The 23,405-nt window shown below is 41.4% G+C and overlaps 1 protein-coding gene across 33 annotated transcripts in view; it reads right to left on the bottom strand.

The window, feature by feature from the left end:
* camk2b1 (calcium/calmodulin-dependent protein kinase (CaM kinase) II beta 1) overlaps positions 1 to 23,405 on the bottom strand; it is a 66,551-nt gene that overhangs the window by 30,317 nt on the left and 12,829 nt on the right. For 24 of the 33 annotated variants that reach the window (XM_079337177.1, XM_079337199.1, XM_079337207.1 and 21 more), the window contains exons 3-11: positions 19,052 to 19,111; positions 18,672 to 18,726; positions 18,174 to 18,239; positions 6,946 to 7,018; positions 2,816 to 2,918; positions 1,897 to 1,980; positions 1,633 to 1,727; positions 617 to 739; positions 402 to 485 (exon numbers count right to left, since the gene is read on the bottom strand). In XM_079337177.1, coding sequence (XP_079193303.1) covers positions 402 to 485; positions 617 to 739; positions 1,633 to 1,727; positions 1,897 to 1,980; positions 2,816 to 2,918; positions 6,946 to 7,018; positions 18,174 to 18,239; positions 18,672 to 18,726; positions 19,052 to 19,111 — 743 coding nt within the window. Of the gene's footprint in view, positions 1 to 401; positions 486 to 616; positions 740 to 1,632; positions 1,728 to 1,896; positions 1,981 to 2,815; positions 2,919 to 6,945; positions 7,019 to 10,198; positions 10,272 to 18,173; positions 18,240 to 18,671; positions 18,727 to 19,051; positions 19,112 to 23,405 lie in introns of all 33 variants that reach the window. The other 9 variants (XM_079337204.1, XM_079337188.1, XM_079337208.1 and 6 more) reach the window with 1 other exon arrangement.

The following is a 23,405-nucleotide window of genomic DNA, read 5'->3' as shown; positions in this document are numbered from 1 at the left end:
AAAAAACTTGATGCTGTGTGTACTGAAAGAACTGCACATCACTCGCACATGTTCCTGAACTTCATCATAATCATCACCAGGATCAAAATCCTGCTGTCCAAAACGAGCGCCAAAGACGACAGCGTGTTTCACTACATTGTTTTAGATTATGAGAGTCATCACAGCCATAGAGGTTGCTGCTGAAAAGTGAGTTTATATTTCAATAGGGTTAGATTAAGAACTATATAGAGATCACAAATACTGAAGGAAATAAGTCGGGAATTGAAATACTATCCATGGCAATATGTTCATATGAAAGGAAATAAAGAGCAATCATGAGGACAGGATTTTTGCAGCCTGCACAGAAGCTCATATGAGTAGCAGAGGAAGACGTGGGAGAGAGGGAGAGTATGCAAACAGACCTTGAGTTTCCTCCTGGCATTGAATTTCTTCAGGCACTCTACAGTCTCCTGTCTGTGCATCATCGAGGCCACTGTGGACCGTTGCTGAGGAAAGAAAGAAGACAAGGAGGAGGAGGATAAATCGAGGGATGTTTCAGAAGAAATCATTAAATTCATTGTTTTGCGAACCACTTTTTCATTTGCAGGCATCAATAACTCAACAAGCGGACACTTACGCAGACCCATGGGTGCTTCAGAGCCTCCTGAGCAGTGATCCTCTTGGCTGGGTTTATAGTCAGCATCTGGTTGATCAGGTTCTTGGCCTCTGGGGTGACTGTGTCCCACTCTGGGGAAGGGAACTGAAAAAGAACAAGCAGAACAACACGATTTGACATTCAGAGTTGAGCTTACACATTGAGCTGATAAACTCTTATTGTTATTCCAAAAGATACGCACATGCTCAACAATTGTTTTGATCCATTACTTGTTTCACACGTTTTTCATGCAAAGAAGACTCAGCTGCTTGCATGATGAATTTACAATAATCTGTTGTGTCATTTTAAATTGAATATATTTGCAGGATAAAACAGTGTGTTAATGGTGTTGTGATTACTGCAAATATTAACAATGTAATCATTGCAAACGTTCATAAAACAAAACACAAACTTTGACAGGTAAGAAAGATAAGCAGGGAGAGAAAACAATTCAAACTGCAAAGTGTATAATGTATATCTTCATTGGGTCTTCAAATTCAAATGGCTTCTTAACTGATCTATCAAGAATCTCTTGAAGCCCTGTGTAATTGTCTGTGATGGTGTACTTGTATAATATGCTCCAGAACAAAACAAAAAAACACTATAGAAACATTTGGGATATTTCAATTTGACATCTAAAGACAACACACATAACCATCAGCATCAAACCAAGGCCAGAATCACTGTCCAAAGACTCAGTCAGCCTCCCCTCCTCTGTCTCCTTCTGCTATTTGGCATGAGTGAAAAAGTGATCTAAGGTGAGGCTCCCTCTCTTACAACCCCTGAAATATGAATGAGGTGACCAAGTTACGTAACTACTGCCAAAAAGGAATGAGGGCAGCAGGAGGAGAGGAAGAGTGGAGAAAGGTGAGAGCATAAGAGGAGAGGAGAGGAGAGGAGAGGAGAGGAGAGGAGAGGAGAGGAGAGGAGAGGAGAGGAGAGGAGAGGAGAGGAGAGGAGAGGAGAGGAGAGGAGAGGAGAAGAGAGGAGAGACTCACATCATAAGCCCCGGCTTTGATCTGCTGGTACAGCTTGTGCTGGTCCTCATCCCAGAAAGGAGGGTAACCCACCAGCAGGATGTAGAGGATCACCCCTGAGACACACAGAAAAACACATAAGGACACATGCACAAACACACACACAAAGGAAATGCCGTCATAAAATGTGTTTCAGAATGTGTGTGTGTTTGTGGGGGGGGGGGTGTCTGTGTGCACTCTAGGGAATTCCAAGGTGTGTGTGATGTGTCTCTTTGTTCCACTCACCACAAGCCCAGATGTCCACAGGTTTGCCATATGCCTCCTTCCTTAACACCTCAGGGGACAGGTACCCCGGTGTGCCAGCAAATCCTGCAGAAAAAAGAAAAAAGAAAAACATTAACACATGCAAGAACAGACACAATTGATTGACATGCCCAAGGTAACAGATTGTGTCTGCTTTTCTTGGATCCGCTTGCAGAGAAGAAAGATAATCTTCAGTAAGCGAAAACCTGTTCATCCACGGCAGACTGAGATCTTAAAAACACATCTGAGGATTTAGGGACAGCTGATTGTCAAGGACAGGCTAATCTCTCATAGAGGCAATAAACCAAGGATGCTTCCACCTATGGTAACTGTTTTTTCTAGAAGATATCAATATTCCATATTTCCATATTTTTCAATATAGCTTATGTGGGCCATGACGCCTTTTGCATGATGTGTTCATTGTTAGTGTCAGATTAGTAATGTGCTATGCATGTCCATGTATAACATAAATAAAATGCCAAATTGTTGTCAGAAGATCACTGTTTAGTTCAGAGATTGAATAAAAGCTGACAGTCTATTATCATGGACATATTTTCTTGCATATAACCAAAGCTTTCTGTAAAGCATTTGGACAATACTACAACAAACCAAACAATTCCTGTATGCTTAAAACTGTTCCAATGTAGTTATCTGTTTACACCTCATACAAACTGGCTTCAAAATATCTGAACTATCCTTTTAATGTCTTTTTGAATTTCTCTCCGCTTGCTCCTTCATATCTTTAGATCTTCATTTATCACACTTTTTTTTCTTTTTCAAAGTATCAGGGTTATATGAAGTCAGTTCTCCCCACTAGCAGAACCTAGACCTAGAAAACAAGGGCCTTTAAATGTTTATACTGACTAAATAAAAATGATAGGCTCCTATAGGCTCTACGTACCAAACCAGGCCTGTTGATCCCCCTGCACCTCGATGGCGAGGCCAAAGTCGGCCAGCTTCACTGCTGCATTCTTACATTTGCTTGCGAGGAGCAGGTTCTCTGGCTGAAGAGAAGAAAAGGAGAAAAGTTAGGTTATGCAACGTTTTTGAGAGAAAGATTAATGGGGGTACAAAAATATACACTCTTAATTTAGAGGAAGAGTTGGAGGTAGATGGCTGTGCATGCACTAGATTTTTAATGGGGTTCATACAATACATCTTCTTAGCACCGTATTCAGCACAAAAAAACACACACACAACACTGACACATAGACATAGCTGTCATTTGAATTACTTGCATGGACACTTTTAAAAGACATTTGCACATGTGGTGTGTTATGGCCTATAGGCTCCGTCTCTGTGGCTTAGATGAGGCAGTCCGTCTCATTATTCTCTGTCAGAAGAAGACTTTAATAATAGGATGCTGTCTCCACTCGTCCCTTGCTACCCGTCACTATTATGTGTCTCCCTCCATCTTCCTTAATCATCCCCTCTGTAAGAGCTATTGGCACTCTTGTGAGATGTATTAATATAAAACATACAACAATGCAACTTTTTTTATTTGTTGATGTCACCAGTCTGACTGGTAAGTTTACCTACACTCCACAAGTTTGAATAAAACAAGACATATTAGCCTGGGAAGTTGGTGGGACTCCCTAATAATACAGTGTTTTATTAAAATGTGCGTTGTTTTGCATTGCACAGCAGAGCGTGCTTTGGCAGACAGTGTTGCCTTCAGGTCCTTGTTTTGGCTAAACTTCCTTGTTTTGCCTAAACTAAAATCCTATTTCTGTCAGCAGCCAAACTTAAATGCATCATCATTTGATAGATGATGATCCTTCATAGAGTTGTTCTGATGTGCGGTTTAATTAAAGTTCTCTAATAGTGTAAAAGTACAGTTACTCAAAAAGTAAGGCTTTTCCCTTTTGAATCACTTGTGCAAATCTCACCTCTATTTCAGTAAGCCTTTGTACTAATTTGTTGATGTTTACTACGGTAAACAGAAACACAAGTGCTCTCTTACAGCACGGAGAGAATGAGGACATTATATTTAGGCTGCATTTCTGACACCGCCTCCCCTACACTGCAGCGGGGCGTCTTTGCACCCTCTGCCATATTTTCTCTGATTTCTCTCCTCAGCTAATTTTGTTGGGAGGAAAATAAATACCGCGTATTTAAAGTGCAGACAGTTAAAAGATTGCTTTTAGAGCAGTCGAGCCCATAAGTCAAAGAGAAAGGGAATGAGCAAGCGAGAGAGACAGTGAGTTAGGGAGGCAGTAATCCTAAGGCGCTGTGCCTCCCTCGTGTCATCACATTCTCCCAGCGCTACCATTTGATTAGTCTTTGCTCTTTTGTTAACCGGGGTGATAGAACTTGCCAATGCTGCAGCGGCGGTAAAATAATCTGTGAAAACAGATGTGGGTGGAAATCCTAATAAAGCATGTGCTACCATCAAAAAGGTGCATAAACGCAATGTGAATTATCCAGGTCACGTTAATAACACAATTGCAGAACTCCTAGGCTTTTAGATGGATGGATGGATAGATGGATAGACAGACAGACGTAAAATAAACAATAAATAACTGCTGTCCCCCTTCCCTAAGTATATAATAATCCGAAACAAGACTTCGAAGGTACACACAGCAGACTAGAAACTGGAATGAAAGGAAGACAGAGAGAGGGTACATTTGAGAGCAGTTCATGAGTGGGTGAATCAAAAGGAATGACTCCCTTCTTTCTTTCTTGCTTCCCTTTAATTGCTCTGTTTGTAGAAGAGCGCAAGCCGCTGCAACAGTTCTGTCTCCTCCAGAGACAGAGTAATAAAGATGTGAACCTCAGATTCAGAGGACACCGGCACCGACTCGTTAACTATACTTAAAAGATGTATATTTGAACGATGAGATTAAAGTTGTTTCTGTAAAGGATTTGGTACCTTTCATTACATCCCTTACAGATGAGACAGACTCTCAGGACTGGCTTTCAGTTTGAAGAATAATCTGAAAGGCTCTGCCTCTAAAAGTTTGGCAGACAACAAACTTAACAGAATTTGCTCGGGCTGGCAACATGGACCAAAACTCATTAATCGATATTTATCGCTGATTTGCGATACTCGATATATATCAATATGTCTTATATTAACACTAACAAGTTCAACATGTACAGGAAAGTAAACTACTGTTAGTGAAATTAATTAATTTTCTGCATCACAAAATAAACAGTGTTTTGTTATTGATTTGTTTATTGAGTTCAGCTCAGAGAGAGAGAGGGGAGGAGCTCTTGCAGAACTAGCATCTCTACAGACTATAACGTTATTTTAATGCAACATAAATCGATATTAACATTAGTGTCTTACCCTACATCTTGTTTGAAAATACATCGATATATCTTAAAAACTCAATATATCGCCCAGCACCAGTATTTGCCCTGCTGTCCAGGAAACGTGGGGCAATTGGAGTCACCTTTATCTGACATCCTTTAAATCTGTTTGCTGTGTTGTCATCTCATTTGCCATAACCCCATTCCTAAATATAAGGGATCTTGTCACCCAGGCTGTCCTCAGTCCTCACACTCTGACCTATTGCATGAAATGCTCTACAATGCTTGGGTGTGAAACCAGATAGTCATCTAAATAAAGAAATAGCCACAACAGTGTTCAAAAACACAACAAGCCTTTGCTAGAACACTGGGACAGACATTTGCAAAAGACAAAAGTGCAACATGCCAAACAAGATGTGATACTCAAGCATGCACAGACAAAAACACAACCGGGAACAAGACAGGACAGTAAGAGGACTGGAAACTTCAATCTGTTCACACTGTGATTCACACGCAGCTCATTGTATCTAAGGTGCTGCTTTGTCTGAGGAAACCATTCAAAAGGCACAATTTTAAGCCAATTTTAAACAAAGCAAAACTTCCTGTAACTCTAAAGTTCAGAGTCCACTTGTTCTACAGTTCCTCTTCCATTTTAAGCTCCTCAAAACCTTTTTTAAACTCAGAATGACTGGCACATTTCTGAAAGTTTACAAAACACGTCTATTCAGCAACCCAGCAGGTCGAAGAGACCTTTAAGCACTTCAAATGTATTAACCCCAATAAAAACTGTGCAACCACCCAGTAGGTCTTTACAAACCAATGCAGCATCACACAGTAGGGACAAAAAAGGAGCTACTTGGGTTCATTATGTAATTCATTATACACTCAACCACACAGGCTGTCTCATAATTAATAGTTAACATCTTCTTCAGACCCGGAAATGAACCTAAGGTCAGATTAAGGTTCCTCCCAGTCTTGTCGCCATGCCAGCTGTGCAAGGACCAGATCCTCTTCTAAAAAGGTTACAGAGCGGCAGCAATGCTCAGCCTGCATGACCAACGCTGCATGCTTTAAATCTCCACGTACAGGAGGTAGTGGTGTTAACACAAGAGGAGGAGAAGGTGACATAGCTAGAGGCTGTGTACATCAGTACATCAGGGCAGAGCACAGGAAGGTCAGAGGTGGCACTGACGGAGCGTGTTTTCAAACATTACTTTACCCGAGAAGGCTGCGTGTAAGAACACACATCTCATAATCTGTTTATGTCAATTCTAAACTAATTTCTCCTGCCAGGCGCCCTCGTAAAAACACCACGTTTGTCTGTTATTCAGACAGACAGAGCGGAAATGTCCTCATCCAGTCTGTAATGTGGTGATACTAACATGGTAACGGTCTCCATTTTAGATTACTCCTGCGACAGCAAGCACTAAGGTGTCCTCTTCTGACCCTGACCAAAAGCCACATGGACTAGATCTAGTGCTGTAGTAAGACTGTGACCCGACAGAGCAATGCCTCACTGTGAAGGAAGTGAGAAAGGCGAGTCCAGATTAAATTGTGTTCCCACATATACCACATGCAGATGGAGTCAGGACATTTTTGTTCGTGGTGCAGTCCCATTTTTACTTCAAGTCCAAAGGTTTTGCAAGTGACATTATGTCCACGAACATTACAAACAGTTTCTCTAAACACAGACTACACAAATAAAACACTCAGGAACCCCGTGACACAAAAGAAGAGGACACTCAAATGCAAAGCAAGGTGATCCCCATCACTCACCTTTAGGTCCCGGTGCACCACGCCCATTTGATGGCAGTGAAGCACCGCCTCCAGGATCTGCTGGATGCAATGGCTGCATGCAAACATCAAGGGAGGAGGAGGAGGGGAGGGGGACGCATGTTAGTTTGAGCAGCACTACAATCCCGTGCACAGGCCAGAGGTGTGGGGGGGAGGGAGGGGGGAGGGGGGGAGGTATGGTCAGGAGTGGGGGAGAATTGGGGTTCAGCAGGATGTTGAAAGGAATCTTCAGTTGCTGGAAATACTTTTTCATCGTCACGTCTTTTATTGGCTTTGTGGAACCCCATGAGTTTAGATCAAATATGATGCAAATGAAGCTACAATGGCTAGGTAGGTTAGCTAACACTTTTGGCTAAAATATAGGGCTCTGACACTTAACAGATCAACATTTTCTGAAGGGCTTCTCACTTAAAATGTTTATAAAGGATGTGTATGATTCCTGTGTGACTTAAATGGATTAAATAGCCTCCAGCACTCAATACATAACCAATGACTTCCATCAGTACTTTTTTAAGTGAGTTCTCTTAGTCAATGCTGTGTTAAAACCAAACAATCAAATCTATGATGTTCTTTGTCTCTTAATCATGCATAGTCACACTGAGACATTTGTACTGCTCAGTTGGCTGCAGTTGAACACTAGTACCCCACCACTCTCCATGTTTTAGCCAGCAGGTCTTGAGTGATGAGAGAGGGTGTGAGAATGTTGCTGGCAATTGGAGACGCAGAGGGAGATGATGAAGGAGGTGAGGGAAGGAGTGAGTCAATGTGCAATTTATAACATTTAAAAGATGTTTTAAAGATGTCTGCTGCATGCCGAGCTGACCTCTGCTGACAAGAGACGTCAGTCTGATGTCATTTAGATGAAATCCACACTAACAAAAACTGTGACGAGATGGGTGTTTTTAGTTTGTGTGTGTGTTTCGGGTGTGTGTGTGTGGGGGGGGGGGGGGGGGGGGGGGGGGGGTTAAATATTTGTTTGTGTTGAACATTTGACATCTGTTGTGACTGCTGTGACAGATGCAGAGCACACACACACTGTAGAGTTGTACTGTATGTGGACAAAAAGCTGATCCATGCACGTGTGCGTCCTGTGCACTGACGTCAACTTTCATTGAAGTTCGACATTTTTTTCCCCAGTACTTCTGCGAGTACTATATCAAGTAGTGCAGGTCTTTGGGATGGACTTAATTTTTCACTGATTTGAGTTATGCTATAATGGATGGGAAAACCTGAAAATCACTGAATTTGACGTTCAAACTGGGATTTATGTAATGTAGACACATTTTAAGACCAATACAAAAGAATCCCTGATTTCTTCAAATAAATGTAAAAACAAACACAGTTATACAAAATCTGGTTTGGCATCCTGGGTAAAAGGTCTTCAATAAATATGTTTTTCATTTAGCCTTTAATCATAACATATAGTATGTGGTCTGTTTTTGTCACCTAACATTGCATCTGATCATCCTCTACGGTATATAGTTAGTTATGTTATGTTAGCATCTCCTCATGTTTAGGTCACCACCAATGTCTCAGCCTCCTTCCTTCTCTCAATGTAGTCCTACTTATACCAACTTTATAATGTATATTTAAATGTTTCCAAAAGTACCTATAATGACAACTTGTGTCAAATCTATCTGAAATGTCTGTACTTTGAGCCCCTCTAATGATAGGCTGTTTAGCTCATAAAGACTGTTCAAATAAGTAGCAATTAAAAAAAAACAGGACCTCTGACCTTAGTTTAACTTTGTTTAATGATGTTAAAAGTCTGGCCCGTAACCACATTCGAGAAACAACACAGAAAATGTGTCAGATAAAAATGTCTCTCAACAAATAAATACTGCGCAGGTCACATTTATAGCCACCGTGCTCACAGCTCCTTGCACCCTCATTCACACATAAATCTTGGTTTGTGTGAGCAGGTATGGAGGCACTTTTATGAGTCTACGTGCAGTGCTTGAGTCCATGTTCTTCCTCCCCCACTTTGTCAGCTGTTGAGCTCGGTAACCCGCAGGGTGTGAATCTTCTGCATGAGTGTGTGTGTGTGTGTGTGTGTGTGTGTGTGTGTGTGTGTGTGTGTGTTTGTTTCTGAACTGAACTGCACAGTAGTCAATGACCGAATGACCTAATGTTGACATCAGGTTAAGAATTGTTTTTTTTTGTTTTTTAAATACAGACTACAAAACATTCTTTCCGAAAGAAAGACATTTAAATGTTGCATTCTGGTTAAGGAATACATAGGAAAGTCAGAAAATTGACTGCTGCTGCATTTTTTTAAAAACTTTAAATAACAAGTCGATCAGCGAGGCAGGGGAGGAAGAGGGATCTTAATATTGGTTAGTGTCCACCTTTGTGTGTTCAGACCCAAAGTACTACTGGTAAATATGTGATATGGTAATGGAAACTCTGAACCAATACTGTATATTGCTAATGAATGGGAAGTACATGCCATCATTAATCCACACAGATTAAGGTGTACATTTGTGGTCCATGTAGAAAAATATAAATGTGTTGTAACAGCATCCTGTGAAACCTGAGTGTGACTAGTCACAGCTATGATTCAGTATCGAAGACAAAAGCAAAAGTCAACAGCTCAGGTCAGGAGACGCCTTTTAAAATGTCATCAAACACATTGCTTTTAAAAGCACCGCCGTCATGTTGTATTTCTGATTGACGTTGAATGAGTTTGTCTTAACGATACAGGGATCAATAAAATTCACTCAAAGCCAAAGAAAAGTGAGGAGGTGGGAAGAAGAAATAAAAATCAAAACAGATGGCATTACATTTTTCTTTGGCTCGTTTTTATCTACCCTGATGGGATGGGTGGTTGTGCGGGCATGTGTAAACATTGGATATTTATTACACCTTTGGGTGACTTCTTGCGTCTGTGTGCAAGGCTTATTAATTAGTCGATCAGTCAGTGCAACAGGAGCTTTTGTTTTTGTCGTGTTTTGTAGAATGAGATTGGAGATTGTGTTGCGGGGGGAAATAGGGGGAGGGCCGTGGGTGAGGCAGACTCGGGTCCTCAAAATATTAGACACAGAAAAATAAATGAAACACAAAAGCATTTCAAAACACAAATCTGACATGGCAGACGTTAGACAGGCATCTGACAAGGGCGACACGAGTAGACGAGACGGAGGACGAACGATAGGGAGGAAAGGGAAGGAGGAAGGAGAGGAAGCATGCATAGGTGGTGGGTGAAGGATACAAATGCTCCTCTACATATACTAACCTTCAGGTCCCTGTGCACTATATCATGTTGGTGAATGTGATGGACACTGTCTAGAATCTGATGGATACAGTGACTGTGGAGACAAAACAGAAAAAGGAGGGACAGTGAGGGGGTGGAGGGAGAGGTGGCGATGAGTGGATCATGAGGATGTGCAGAAATAGAAGAAAGTGGAAAAAAATGAAGGGGGGGGGGGGCGGAGGGGTGAGGGAGAAGAATAATGCTGGGTGAAAAGAGTGATGTGCAGGTTCCATACGAGATAAATATGACGAATGCAAAGATGAGAAGTGAACGATGAAATCAAAGACAAAGAGAGAGGTGGAGGAGGAGAGTGATGCAGATAGCGATGCTTGATAGGGAGGGGTGGGTGGGCGGGTGGGTGGAGGAGACAAAAATGTTTCGTTTTGCCTTTTTTTAAACATGATGAAAGACAAGAGCAGCCCCAGCAGAACATCCTGACAGACAGAGAACGCAGGACAAGAGACAAGAGAGGAGAGGAGAGCGACGGATTGTGAAAGTAAAGACAGGAAGGTGTTTAAAGAGCAAAGAAATCAAAATATAATGTAGAGGGTAAAACTGAATCATTATAGAATGGTGGGCAGACGCCATAGCTATTTTACCATTACTAAAAGGAAACACATCCGTGTGTGTGTGTGTGTGTGTGTGTAGCCATTGTGATTTGAGAAAGTATTATGTGCAGAATATGTGAGCAATAATAGGCGCAAAGAGACAGGCAGCCTGCAGGATCCACACCCACACTGCGTCTAGTGAGTGGGAGGACTGAGAGAGAGAGAGAGAGAGAGAGAGAGAGAGAGAGAGAGAGAGAGAGAGAGAGAGAGAGAGAGAGAGAGAGAGAGAGAGAGATAAATGCCGTCCCTTGCTCATAAACATACATATTCCAGAAAATAAAAAATAAAAACCATTACTTCTCTCTGAATCCACATCCTGATCCTGAGCCTAAAGCTGGATTCAGCAGCTTTGAAAATATAAGCAAGAGTAAGCACAATTTTGAATGGATTCAAGCTGTAAAAATATCAAAGCCACTCCACCAAAATGTGCACATCTCAACCATTAAAGGATGAGTATATCAGAAAGCACAGGGGGGGGGGCGTATTGTTGTTCTCTTATGGTTCTCTTTGCAGCTAGTTCACTGTCTTGCTCCGTTCAATGTGTACACTGGCAGTTTGTTCTAGTGGGTAAACAGCCCTCAGGCCATCCAATCAAAAAACCCCAAAGAATATACCATCCAATATGGATGGCTTATACTGTATGGATATGGACTCATTTTATTTTGTGGTATGAGGAAAAAAATGTGGTAAGAGGTAGAGTACACGTGTTGTATATTTAGGGTCTCAACTACAGATAGTTTACAGCTGTGAATGAGAAAATAAATGCCTCTGATGCAGATGAGCTAAACGTGTTTGCTAATTTGACTGACCGATCAAGATGTGTTTTCAGGAGCCTGGTAAAGTTAGATGCGCTCAATCAAATATTCGCTGATTTCATACCATGGATGTTGCATTCAGCAATTATTTTGTTTAGGCATTATGTGAAGTTGTTAAAACAATTTTGACGAATGGCAATGGCACCAAAGCTGCTGTGGGTGATGTGTTTGCTCAGGGAACGACATTTATGTGCCAAAAATTCAGAAGCGATTTGCAGTCCCAAACCTCAAGACTAAGTCAAGCCTCAAGCCACAATTGTGAGTGACTTCAATGTGACTCGAGTCTAAATCTTAAACAAGAGTCCTCTGGTGTCTCCACCGCCTGTTGTATAAAAGTGAAGGCAACATCCCCCTGTTGACTAGCGGTTATATCCTGCGCTCCATGAAAGGAGGCTTAAGTCCTCAAAAGCAGACAGAACAAACAACCTTTAATTTTTTTTAATTATTTTTTTTAATTGATTAAGTGTTAACGATAATGCACTCCTAATTTTCTCTATCAGATCAAACACAAGTAGGGAAAAACCCTGATAGATACTGACAGGTTGTGACAAGGTGTGATACAGTACAGTCTGGGTGTGTAAAACTAAATTGTGTGTTTGAGACAAATTATTGAAGCTAATTAACGTCCCAATTTATTGCTGGTCTCGAGGGTAGGGGCTGGCCTGGATGACTGACATTCAGAAGGGAGAGAAAAGGAGAGTTTGTGTGTGTGTGTGTGCGTGCGTGTGTGTGTGTGCACATGTTTGTGTGCATGTGCATGAGTTTTGGATGAGTATTGCAAGGGTTACAAGGTTGGTGGGAAAGATAGGATTTACAAAGAGTTTCAAAAAGGCAGTTCTCACTCGGACTGCAGAGTCTCCTGTCAGCCCCTTTGTTTTTTTTTAAGCAGAAATTCTTAGTGAGACAATATGAGAATTCACTTGCTGATAATATAGATAATGTAGTATAAGATAATATCACCTGCCCCTCCCATCGATCGGTGAACGGCCATCGACTAAATGTATGCAACCGGTACAATTTCATCCTCCATTTTTTTTGCTGATATTGTGATTCTGTCGACCTACACTTAGAAATGACATAAAGAATTTTCTTTATAGCATTGTATAGCTCTGTTGCTTTATCTACCTATTCTGAATCGTTCCTTTACGTCACCTCTCAGGAGACACTCTTCTCGCCCCCCATCCCACCAGTATAGTTTATTCTGCTGTGAGGAGATAATGGCTATAGACCTACTCACTCAAAAGGTAAAAATAGAAATACACATTGGCTCTTTTTTTTCTTACATCGCCAAAAAACCATCAGAAAAAAAAAAAACATACAGAAAAAAACTACACCGTGTTAAAACAGCTAAAAGTCCACTCACGTTTTGTGGATCAAATCACTTGGCAGAAGTAACTGCATGGACTCAGGCCAAAACAGAAATTCCTCTTCAACTGGCATAAGAAGAATTTTTCTGGCAGTTGTTGAAGGCTGCTAAATATGCAGTTACGTCCTCCTCAGCTCACAGGAGATGAACAGGCACAAATCCCAGAATATAAATGCTCGCCTTTTAAAATCCCCAAACAGAAAATGATGTTTTACCTTTTCATTGTGACTTACGGCATGCCACTGATATAGTACTACTATTGCAATTACAACTAAAAAAACACCCTCTCTTACTCTTTTCATGTGGGTATACATTGTCTGTGTGTGTGAACAAGTTTAGTTGTAGCTGATGTGCTACAAAATCTTAACTGTCAATTCATCAGTAGAGATGTGTAGCACCATTTATTTAAATAGTAATAGTCACATTTATAGCTGCAAATGGGTTTTGAGACTCTGGTTTGGTATTAAAGGCACAACACATTATTTGAATCCATTATTTTTACGTTTGTATTGCAGATAGAAATAATTCATCCATCTTGTTGGAAGTGACCTTTTTCCCTGTGAGAGACATGTGGGCCTCTGTGCCACCCGTTGTTGCTGCTGCGAGGCATAGAAGCAGCAGCAGCTGTCAGTGAATCAAACTGACATTAAGTGGAAAAGTACCATCATTTCTGACAAATTACAGTGAAGAAACAAAAGGATGACATATTTCAAACCAATGTAGCAAGCTAAAAAACTAAAAACCATATAAAATACTTTGGTTACCCCAGGTTGGATTAAACTGATAAAAGTGAGGACGTGAAGGTTTAAGCTACAATTTTGTCATGAGTGATTCTGCAAACCAGTCTGATTCTTTCAGTCGTTCCGCACGGTTCTCGGAAACGTTACGCCCCTTTTATCATATTGGGAATCATGGGCGGCGCCAGGCTGGGGCTCGGGGGCGCTGAAGCTACCCCATAGAATACCCATAGCACCCCCAAAAACATTCTGAGGTTTATTTATTATTTATTTTTTTTATGTTAGTCTACTATAATCTACCTATCATTTGAAAATGAATAATTACAAAAATAAAACAAATCTGTAGACTAAAAACTTAAATCCAACACAAGGTGATTCAGCCAATGAGCACAGCACGCATTTGACTTTTGACCTTACTTCGCTCTATGCTATTTCCTCATGTTAGCCAAAACACAAATGTGTAATTAGCGAAGGTGAAAAACAACATGGATCGTTTTATAATCAGAGACTCAACTAAAAACTGGACAAGACGAGTGTGACGCATCTAACGCAGGTGATGGTGACAGGTCTCATGATGCCGAAAACGAAACGTCAGCACAACAACGCTAGTAATCACTAAGGAGAACAAACAAGAAAATCTGGAGGAAAATGGAGGTGAGGAAGGGAACATGCCGACAACCAGCAGCACAAATGATATTAGCAATCATCCCCATGTGGGCCCAAGATGGTCAGTCCTCCAAAAATACCCAGCACGACCATTTGGAAATCAGCAGAGAAGTTTTAAAGCTGGATGGATCAATATGCATGGCTAGAATATAATACACCCTGTTCTGCTTTGCTTGTCTGCATTTTTTAAAACAAATTCACAGATTTTATTTGGAGCCTGCATTTACCAACAATGAGTTCCACAACTGGCGAAAAGCATCAGCATCTCTAAGGAGTCATTATGAAAGTGCAGGACACAAATTTGCCATGGAGACCTGGAGTAAGTTTAAAATAAAACACACGAGTCGCTCAAAAATAGCAAACATGCTTGACAAGGGACATTTGGCCTTGGTTAAAGGAAACCGAAGGTACGTGACGGCTGTGGTGAAAAACCTACGTCATACAGCTTGCCAGGGAATAGCACAGCGAGGCCACAGTGAAGGTGATGAGTCCTGTAATAGAGTTAATTTTTCCAATGCTACTGCACTTCATTGGAATGCTTGATGCAATGGTGGAGAAGAAGTTAGACATAAGTGTCGAGGTGAATGCAGAGTACTGTTTTGGTGGACGAAAGTAAAGAGGCTGGTAAAAAAGAAACAATTTCAGTGATCGTTTGATATTTGCAGCCATTGACACAGAACTTTTGCATTTCACCGCAGCAGATGGGTTGGATGCAGACTCACGACTGGGCAGCATCACACTCAGTCAGTGTGATATTGACATCAATTCTTGTGTTGGCCAGTGTTACGACGGAGCATCGGTAATGTCGGGATGTATCAATGGAGAGCAGGAAAGGTTCAAGGAGGATGTTTTTCGAGACACTACAAATGATCTACAAGTTTTTTCTCTGGCTCAGCGCTGCACATTCTTTTCATGAGAAAACAACAGGAACTTGATCCAACAGCACAACGTTTTGAACCCGAAGAAGCTCGGTGACACTCGATGGGCATGCCAGTATAACGCAATCTGGGTCGTCAAGAAAATTCTCCCAGCAATCCAGGCTACTCTGCGTGACGTCATCCGCCAATCACATCCGCAGCGCAGGACAGAGGCAAAAGCGATTCAGTGCCGTCATTGACGAGAAGTTTGTTTCGCATCTCGTTGTTTTCGAGGATGTTTTCAGAACAACCAAAGTCATGTCAGATCAGTTAAAGTTCCCTTAATTTTGACCTTGTAGCAGCAGATGATCTGGCCTAGTCTGTAATCTAGGCCAGGAAAAATGGAAAGAAACCCGAAAGCAAGCAGAAGGCTTTTGTTGTGGATGCCCCAATAAACAGAGCAGGCTTAGACATGGATGACCTGAGAACACACCCTGTTATAGACAGGTTGCTAATGGAGATGAAACAGCATTTTTCAACAGGGACAAATGATGTACTGAGAGGTTTGCAAGCCTCAGCCCTAAACACACATCTTTTCTAGACAAACAACACATACTGCCCCTGGCCCGTCATAATGGTATCAGAGAAGAAAACGTGTCTGCAGAACTCTTCCACGTTCAACAGCTACTGCAAAGAAAAGAAGAAAAGGGCCATACTATCACCAGAACACCTGTCCCTCATGATGCCCTACAGAAATGCATTTATAGACTTATACAAACTGATGTGCATCTTCCCGTCACGTCAGTAAGCTGTGAGCGCAGTTTTTCATGCAACGTTTGAAGAACTTCTTAAGAAACAGCAGTGGGGATTCACGAACCAGTAACACTTCTGGCTATAAACTCGGACAGAACAAGGACCCTGGACAGCGACAAAATGATGAATGCCTTTTGCGCTCAACCACAACAACTGACGCATTGTTTTGTGTGTTCGGGCTGTGTCGTTAGTCAATGTGTTGTTAACTGGCAGCATTAGTTGGTGATCTTTGAATCTGAGGTGTTGAATTATATATTCATACGGAGGTGTGTTTACGTACAGTAGGTAGGCTTGTGATCGTTAATGAGCTAGCCCTGTGTTTAGCACAGACTGTTGTGGAGCGGGCATACTGTATGTGCGCACACGTGAGTGTTGCAGCAGAAATTAAACTTGTAACTGGTATGGGGAACCCGTAATCCCAGAACCACCCCATAGCACCTGCAAAAGAAAACCTCTGGCACCACCCCTGTTGGGAATGCGGACGGTTGCTCTGAGCGGAGCGGCATGAGCTTGATACAATGAGCCAATGGGCTTGGATTAGTGACATCATCAAGATGAAATCAACGAGCGTTTTACGCAGCTAATGCTACTGCTACACAGGAGGACGTAGGGGAAGTTGTGTTTCTGCAAACTTTGAATTTCTGCACATAGATGTGCCTAAACACGCACAAGACACCTGGAAAACACCCTAAACAGCATCTAAAAACAGAAAAAGCATAACATGGGACCTTTAAAGGCTGCTAAAGGGATTAACACCCACATCACAACTGCCATGCCCAAGTATCTCGCTCACTCTTCTTTCAACCTATTGTCTGTCCACCCCCAACTACTCTATTTCCTCTTCCACCATTGGTTTGAGTCAACCGTGTGTCGATGAGTCAGCCCGAGTGGTGGGAGTGAGATATTAAACTATGTTGTTGGTGAGTGGGTGGATGTGGGAAAAGAAAGTCAAAAAACTGAATGGAAAATAAGAAACAGAAAGGAAAGAAGAAGATACTTTGCACATTGACAGTGACACTACAGGTGGGCAGGGTCATTTGTTTTGAGCCCTTTAAGACTCTTGTTTTTATGTCTCCCACTGTGTGCTGAAGGTAGAGCACAGGGGGGAACGAAGGGGGTCACATAAGAGCAGAGAGGCGTAGCCTGCACTGGTCATGCTAATTGGATAATTTTAAAGACATATGCTAAAGGCTAGAGTTTGTTATATTATTAGCGAGGTAACTGTTATGTGCTGGAGTTCCAGGGTCATGGTTTCATTACAGTCGTAGAGATCATTTTTTCCACCATGTGATACACACTCGGAGGATAAGCACAAAAAATAGAAAAGCGAAACAACCGTGTCAACTGACATGGTGCAGTGAAGTCACACAAATATGACTGAATGGAGCGTTGTTTGCAAACAGTTTGCATGTTAAGTATGTGTATGCAGTAGTATGTGCTTTCAACTGTTGGCGTGGCCAAACAGCTTCATTGGAGAGGGGAATTTATTATATGCTAGTTGAGATAGGTTGGCAGAGATGAGTAAACTGGCTTCTTTTCAGAACTGAAGGCTTGTGTTGAAAGCAGTGCACATTTCTTGTGAGTTATCCTCAGCCGCTCCCAAAGTTACATAGTGCAGTAAAGAGGCGATAGGGCTTTGTTGTGGACATGGGAGAGTCCCTGTTCTCCCTATATTGTAGGAGGAAAAGTAACATGTTGTTGCTTTAAAAGGAACTGGAGCATAAAAGAAGGGGGCAAGAAAAAAAAATGCAATGAAAACAGGGGGGTAGTTAGAAGTCAACAGAATTGGAGAAAGGGGAGGAGCTACGCAAAAGAAAAGATAATGAATAATAGAGGCAAACAAAAAAAAGAGAAGGTGGTAAAAAATACAAGAAAAAAAGTACGAAAATTCCCAGAGACGGGTTGTAAGGGGAAAATAGAGAGAAGCTTAGAGCAGAAAGTAAAGAGGAAGGAGAGCATTAAAACGAGTAAAGTCAACAAGATAAAAGGAAAACATGTAAACAAATACACAACAAACAGAAAAAGAAAACAACACAGACCATTTAAGGACAAAGAGGAGAAGCATTTACAAACAGGAGCAACAACTGTGCTTTACCTGGCGTCTGCCTCGCTGTAATACTCTCTGGCTACGATGTCCTCAAACAGTTCACCTCCGGTCACCCTGCAAACACACACACACACACGCACGCACGCACGCACACACGCACACACACACACACACACACACGCACACGCGCACACGCACACACGCACACACACACACGCACACACGCACACACGCACACACGCACACACGCACACACGCACACACACACACACACAGAGAAAAACACTCATTAAATTGCAATGCTTAAATTGATAGGAGTTAAGGGGGTGCTGTGAAAGCTATAAAGCAGGGATTCAAACTTAATTTCTCGTTTCCTACAGCAATCCCCCCCACCCCCACTCCCCACACTGTTACCATGGAAACTGTAAGGTATTGCCAAGAGATGGATGTGGAGCGCGTGGGTGGTGGTGGTTGTGGTAAGGGGGGGTGGGGTAATATAGGAAAGAAAGTTATGTAATTGTATGGACAGGCAAGAAGAAGACTTACAAGTCAAAGAGGAGGTAGTGGAAGCCCTCCTCTGATATACTGTCATGTAGACGAACTGGAAAACAGAGATACAGCCACAGAAAATGAACAAAGTAAAAATGATAAAGAAAACATCAACATAAAATCCTTTAACCGTAATATTATATGTATATCATATATAAAATTATAATTTAAAATATCAACATCAAAGACAGACCCAGACATAATACCATTGCATAGCTGAAGAGATCATATTAAAACACCCGTTGTAGCTTTGAAATGTCATTATTTTCTGATCTATTCTTTATTAATGATTCTTTTTTTTTTTTTCTTTTTTTTTTTTTACTATTTCATCAAACAAACAATAGAAACAGCAAAAACAGCAAAAGATGCATCCTCACCAATGTTAGAGTGTTTCAAAAGGCGACAAATTCGAGCCTCTCGCTCCAACTTCTGGTGGTCTGAGGAGCCAAAGAAAGAGAAGTTATTCTTCTAGTCAGGAGGGGTCAAGTTAAATACGAAATTGTCAAAACACTGTGTTCAGACAGATCGTTTAGAAATGTGAAAAAAGAAAATCCATTTCTCTCTGGTCCAGACGTACAAATAAGTCAAATGAATAATCAAATGAAATGAATAATCAAATCGAAAGTGTGACATTACTTTTGAATATCTATCAAAATACAAGTTGAATGTCAACATATTGGCAGAAATAAACAGATGACAAAATGAGGCAATAAAACAGCATCGTCAATAGTTGACATTAAAGGTGCCCTCTCATGTTTTGATGTAACCAGACATTTTTGTTTTATTCATGTACTTCCTGTAATATGAAGTTTCTTCATAATAAAAGCCTCTGAAACACCTTTACTGTCTAACACTGTATTTATATAACAGCATAATGATGCTAATGACCTGGATTCGATGGTAAGCAGCAATCTTAACCTACATACAAACACACACACACACACACCATGGGGGGTCGACCACCCTGTATGTGCAGGCATGCAGCGCTCAGCAAAGAGCACAGACTCAGAAACGTGTGTTCACTTCTTCCCCTTTTGTTAACTTGCATGGCCTTAAAGAAACACTCAAACATATAATGTACTCTATACAGTACATGAGACCAAACGAGTAGACTGTCAAAAACACGAGCGCACACATTTACAGTGGCATTGAGGAGTGACAGTAAAGAGTAAGCCCTGTGATTAGAGCCTATAAGAGGAAGAGAGGAGGGAGAAGGCAGTGGAGGACTGTTAAAGGGGCAGAGGAGGAGGAAGAGGAGGAGGAGGAGGAGGAAAGAAACCCTGGTTACTGTCTGTCTATTAGCAGAACAACACATTCATGATGCTGCTGTTGTTTTACCAACCACCACTGCCTCTACTCATTTCACTGGTGATGTGTTCTTTGAATTTCCTTTTTGGTTTGTGAAGATGCAATTTAAAATTTACATTTTAAAAATGATGATAAATTAATGAAGTGCATTAATATTAAAGAAGACATTATACCGCTTTTCTCACTTTTTCAAACAGTACCCTGTGGTCTAAATGAAACATCTGTGCTGTGGTCAAAAAATAACATGAATCCAGCACCAGAGGAGGTTTGTGACCCTGTAGAAACCAGTTCTCTCAGAACACTCTGTTTTGGTGTGTGTGTGTCTCTTTAAATACAATGACCTCTCTGAGTTTTCCCAGTAAATGTCATTCCTCTGTAGCAAGAATAAAAATGGCAGACCTTCGCAAAAGTTTTACTCTAGGCTGGGAGTGAAGTCCATGGCTGGAGAAAACGGGAGTGTCACAGTAACGGGAGGACCCAATTGCAGCTAACAAAAAGGTTTATTAAAACAAAAAGCAAACTTAAAATCAAAAAGGCAAAAACACAAAACAAAACTTACTCAAAACTAAAATCCAAAACGTCTCGAACACCGAGTGTAGAAAAAACAAAGTAAAACCAGAAAGGCAGACAACAAGCGATAGACACCCAAGTCAGACTCCAACTGGAACAGACAACAACCATAGACAATGAACCGACAAGGGACTGCGGGGAAACACAGAGACTAAATAGACAAGGGTAATTGGACGCAGGTGAGACTAACGAGACAGGTGAGGACAATCAGGGTAATCATACAGGCGGGAAACAAAAGGAACAAAGAACACAAGACCAGAACACTAGAGGACAAGTACAAAATAAAACCCAACACTGACACCACCAAAACAGATATACAAAAGTCTACACTTATTTTATCATTATCTACATGTCAACAACTATAACACAAACATCTCTCCCCAGTGTCAAAATAGTTAAATAAAGCTGGTCCATGAGTGATAAGTTCTGTTTAAAACAAAAATCGTATATTTAAAACATAGTTATTGAGAAACATCTGGATTTGTCTCAATCATTAAGAAATATTATTCTATGTAAACGATCTACGCTCTCTTATTCTGTATTTTATCCTTTGGACAGAGGTCTGTACAATGGCCATGCTTTCCCTTTACTCTGATTCAATTTGATGAAGTCAATTTAGCAATGAAATGATCAATCAGACTGATTGGTGCCAATAAGAAAATACTTTAAGTACTTCCGGCAGTTGTTTTTCTGGTCACAACAGAAATATTAAAAGGCTGTATCTGGCGAAGAAAATCAGCACATTGACATTCGAAAGTACCGAAAGTGCATTTTTTCATCCAGGTTCTTCAGAGAGCTAACAAGTGTATTAAATTCACCTGTTTTCAGCCTCGATTGGTTTAGTTGTCGAACAGACCAACTCCGCAAACGTCTCCTTCGTCGCCACTGCCCCCTAGCAGCTTTGCAGTGAATTGCAGAGCAATGTGCTCCCTCGATGCAGAACTACGAATGCTCAACTACGGCGCCGAGGGCATGGCGTCGACGCGACGCAGAAGTATAAATTAGGCTTAAAACTCGCCCTCATGTATTTCAACAAAGCACTGCCATGACTTCATGCCTGCTAAAACGCTCTGACCAAATCAATCTGGCTTTTTAAAAATTCCCAACTGTCCACTTGTGTTGTTCACTTTGAGTATTCCTACTACATGTCATAAGAACAGTATCACATTCCATTCTGTCAGTGGCATCTGCTGACATTACTCTACAAGTGCAACCGCTTGTCTGAGCTTAGTCTACCAGATGGCTGACTGAGCCTTTGTGTTCTACACGTCTTTCAAGGACTACAGACTTAAGGGGATATTACAGCGCTAAATGAAATGGTAAAAACTACAAGACCATGTCCAGTAGGTATATGCATCAGACTGGTTTAATCACAAACACAAATACTGTATGTGGACTAAAAAGAATACAGTGATGTATATGATGAACTGTACTTAACTCGAGATGCTTTGGGATTTTGGAAACCATGAGTCATGGTGAACTTGCCTTGGGATTTACAGCTCGCAGAGGTTGACTTAAAGTGAGATATAAAACCTCCCCTTTATCAAGGAAGGTTGCTATTCATGTTCTTTATCCCAGCTTTATCAGGCCTGCTGGATCAATTGGAGATAAACCTTTAGCCAACACAGTGACTGACAGATGATTCGCCCACTGCAGACCATACTCATTCAAGACGGCACAACTGGGCATACAGTCTGTAGTGCGTGCGATAACATTGAGGTGAGGGGAGGTGTGAGGGTGTAGGCAGCGATAGTAGTGGATCAAACATTAAGACATTTGAGGACATCTGTTTGAGGACAGATGCTGTATCTTTGGAGGCAGATAGTGTCTTAAACTGCCAGCTGCATCTGGATTTGACTCAGCATCAAAATGTAGTGATTGCAGAAACCATGTCCCAAAAGCCTTTTACCTGAAGGTGCCTATTTTTTGAAGCACCAGGTAAACAGAAATGGGGTCCACATTTTACCTTAAAGGTGTATTGCCTGCAGTTCATAATTTCCTGTCTTCAACATGTTTAACAGAAGCCTTAAAACACAGAACACAACACACATCAATAATCCAATGACAGAGTCCTAATGTTTGTGTCTCCTTTCAAACTTACAATTTGTCATGCACTCCACAGCTAACACACAGCTCCAAACACAGGCTCTGATATCTTGTTGTATCTAGTGTTGCTCTACAAAACGCTGGCAGGCTTTGGTCAACTCTAAAGGTTCAAAGTGTTTGGCTTAAGTAGCTACTATCGTGAAGTCAACAGACCTGAGTGGTCTAGAAACATCTGTGGGCTTATTGAAACAGCCAAGTGTTCATTTAGCCAGTCAAACAGTCAATCAGTTAGATGAGTAGGTACCATTAGTTTGCTTCTGATGCAGCTGGTTAAATAAGACATGAGACGAGAAAGGAAAGAGGCTGACGACCGGTCCTGAGGGGGAACGGAAGACAACGTGGAAAAAGGGACAAAAAGGAGATGGTTTCAGAGAGGAACATGAGAACTAAGTGTTCAGAGAGTGAGATAACCAGAGAAGGCTTCTCAGTCAGGTAGTGTCTGAGGAGATCTATATGTTGGAGGAGCAGAGAGAAGAGGGACACAACTGGGTTAATCATCAGTGAGGATGGAGGTCTCAAGAGGGGAGGAGATGTAAAAAGAACGCCACAAAGACAGCCAGATATAACCATTCTGTTCAGGACATTGGACTCCCAACAGAAGCAGGGCGCTTGCCAGTTGGGAAATGTCAGAGAGGTCACGAGGCAGCCAAGTTTAAGTCAGCGGCAAATATACATTGTTGGATTTCTTGATTTTTAGAGTAATGGCAGGATAGAAGAAGGATAGTGAAGACTTTATACATCGACAAA

Source organism: Symphodus melops (genome assembly GCF_947650265.1).
Source record: "Symphodus melops genome assembly, chromosome: 1".
In the NCBI taxonomy this organism is placed as follows: domain Eukaryota; kingdom Metazoa; phylum Chordata; class Actinopteri; order Labriformes; family Labridae; genus Symphodus; species Symphodus melops.
The sequence above is the reverse complement of the archived record's forward strand: the minus strand, read 5'-3'. Positions and strand labels throughout refer to the sequence as shown.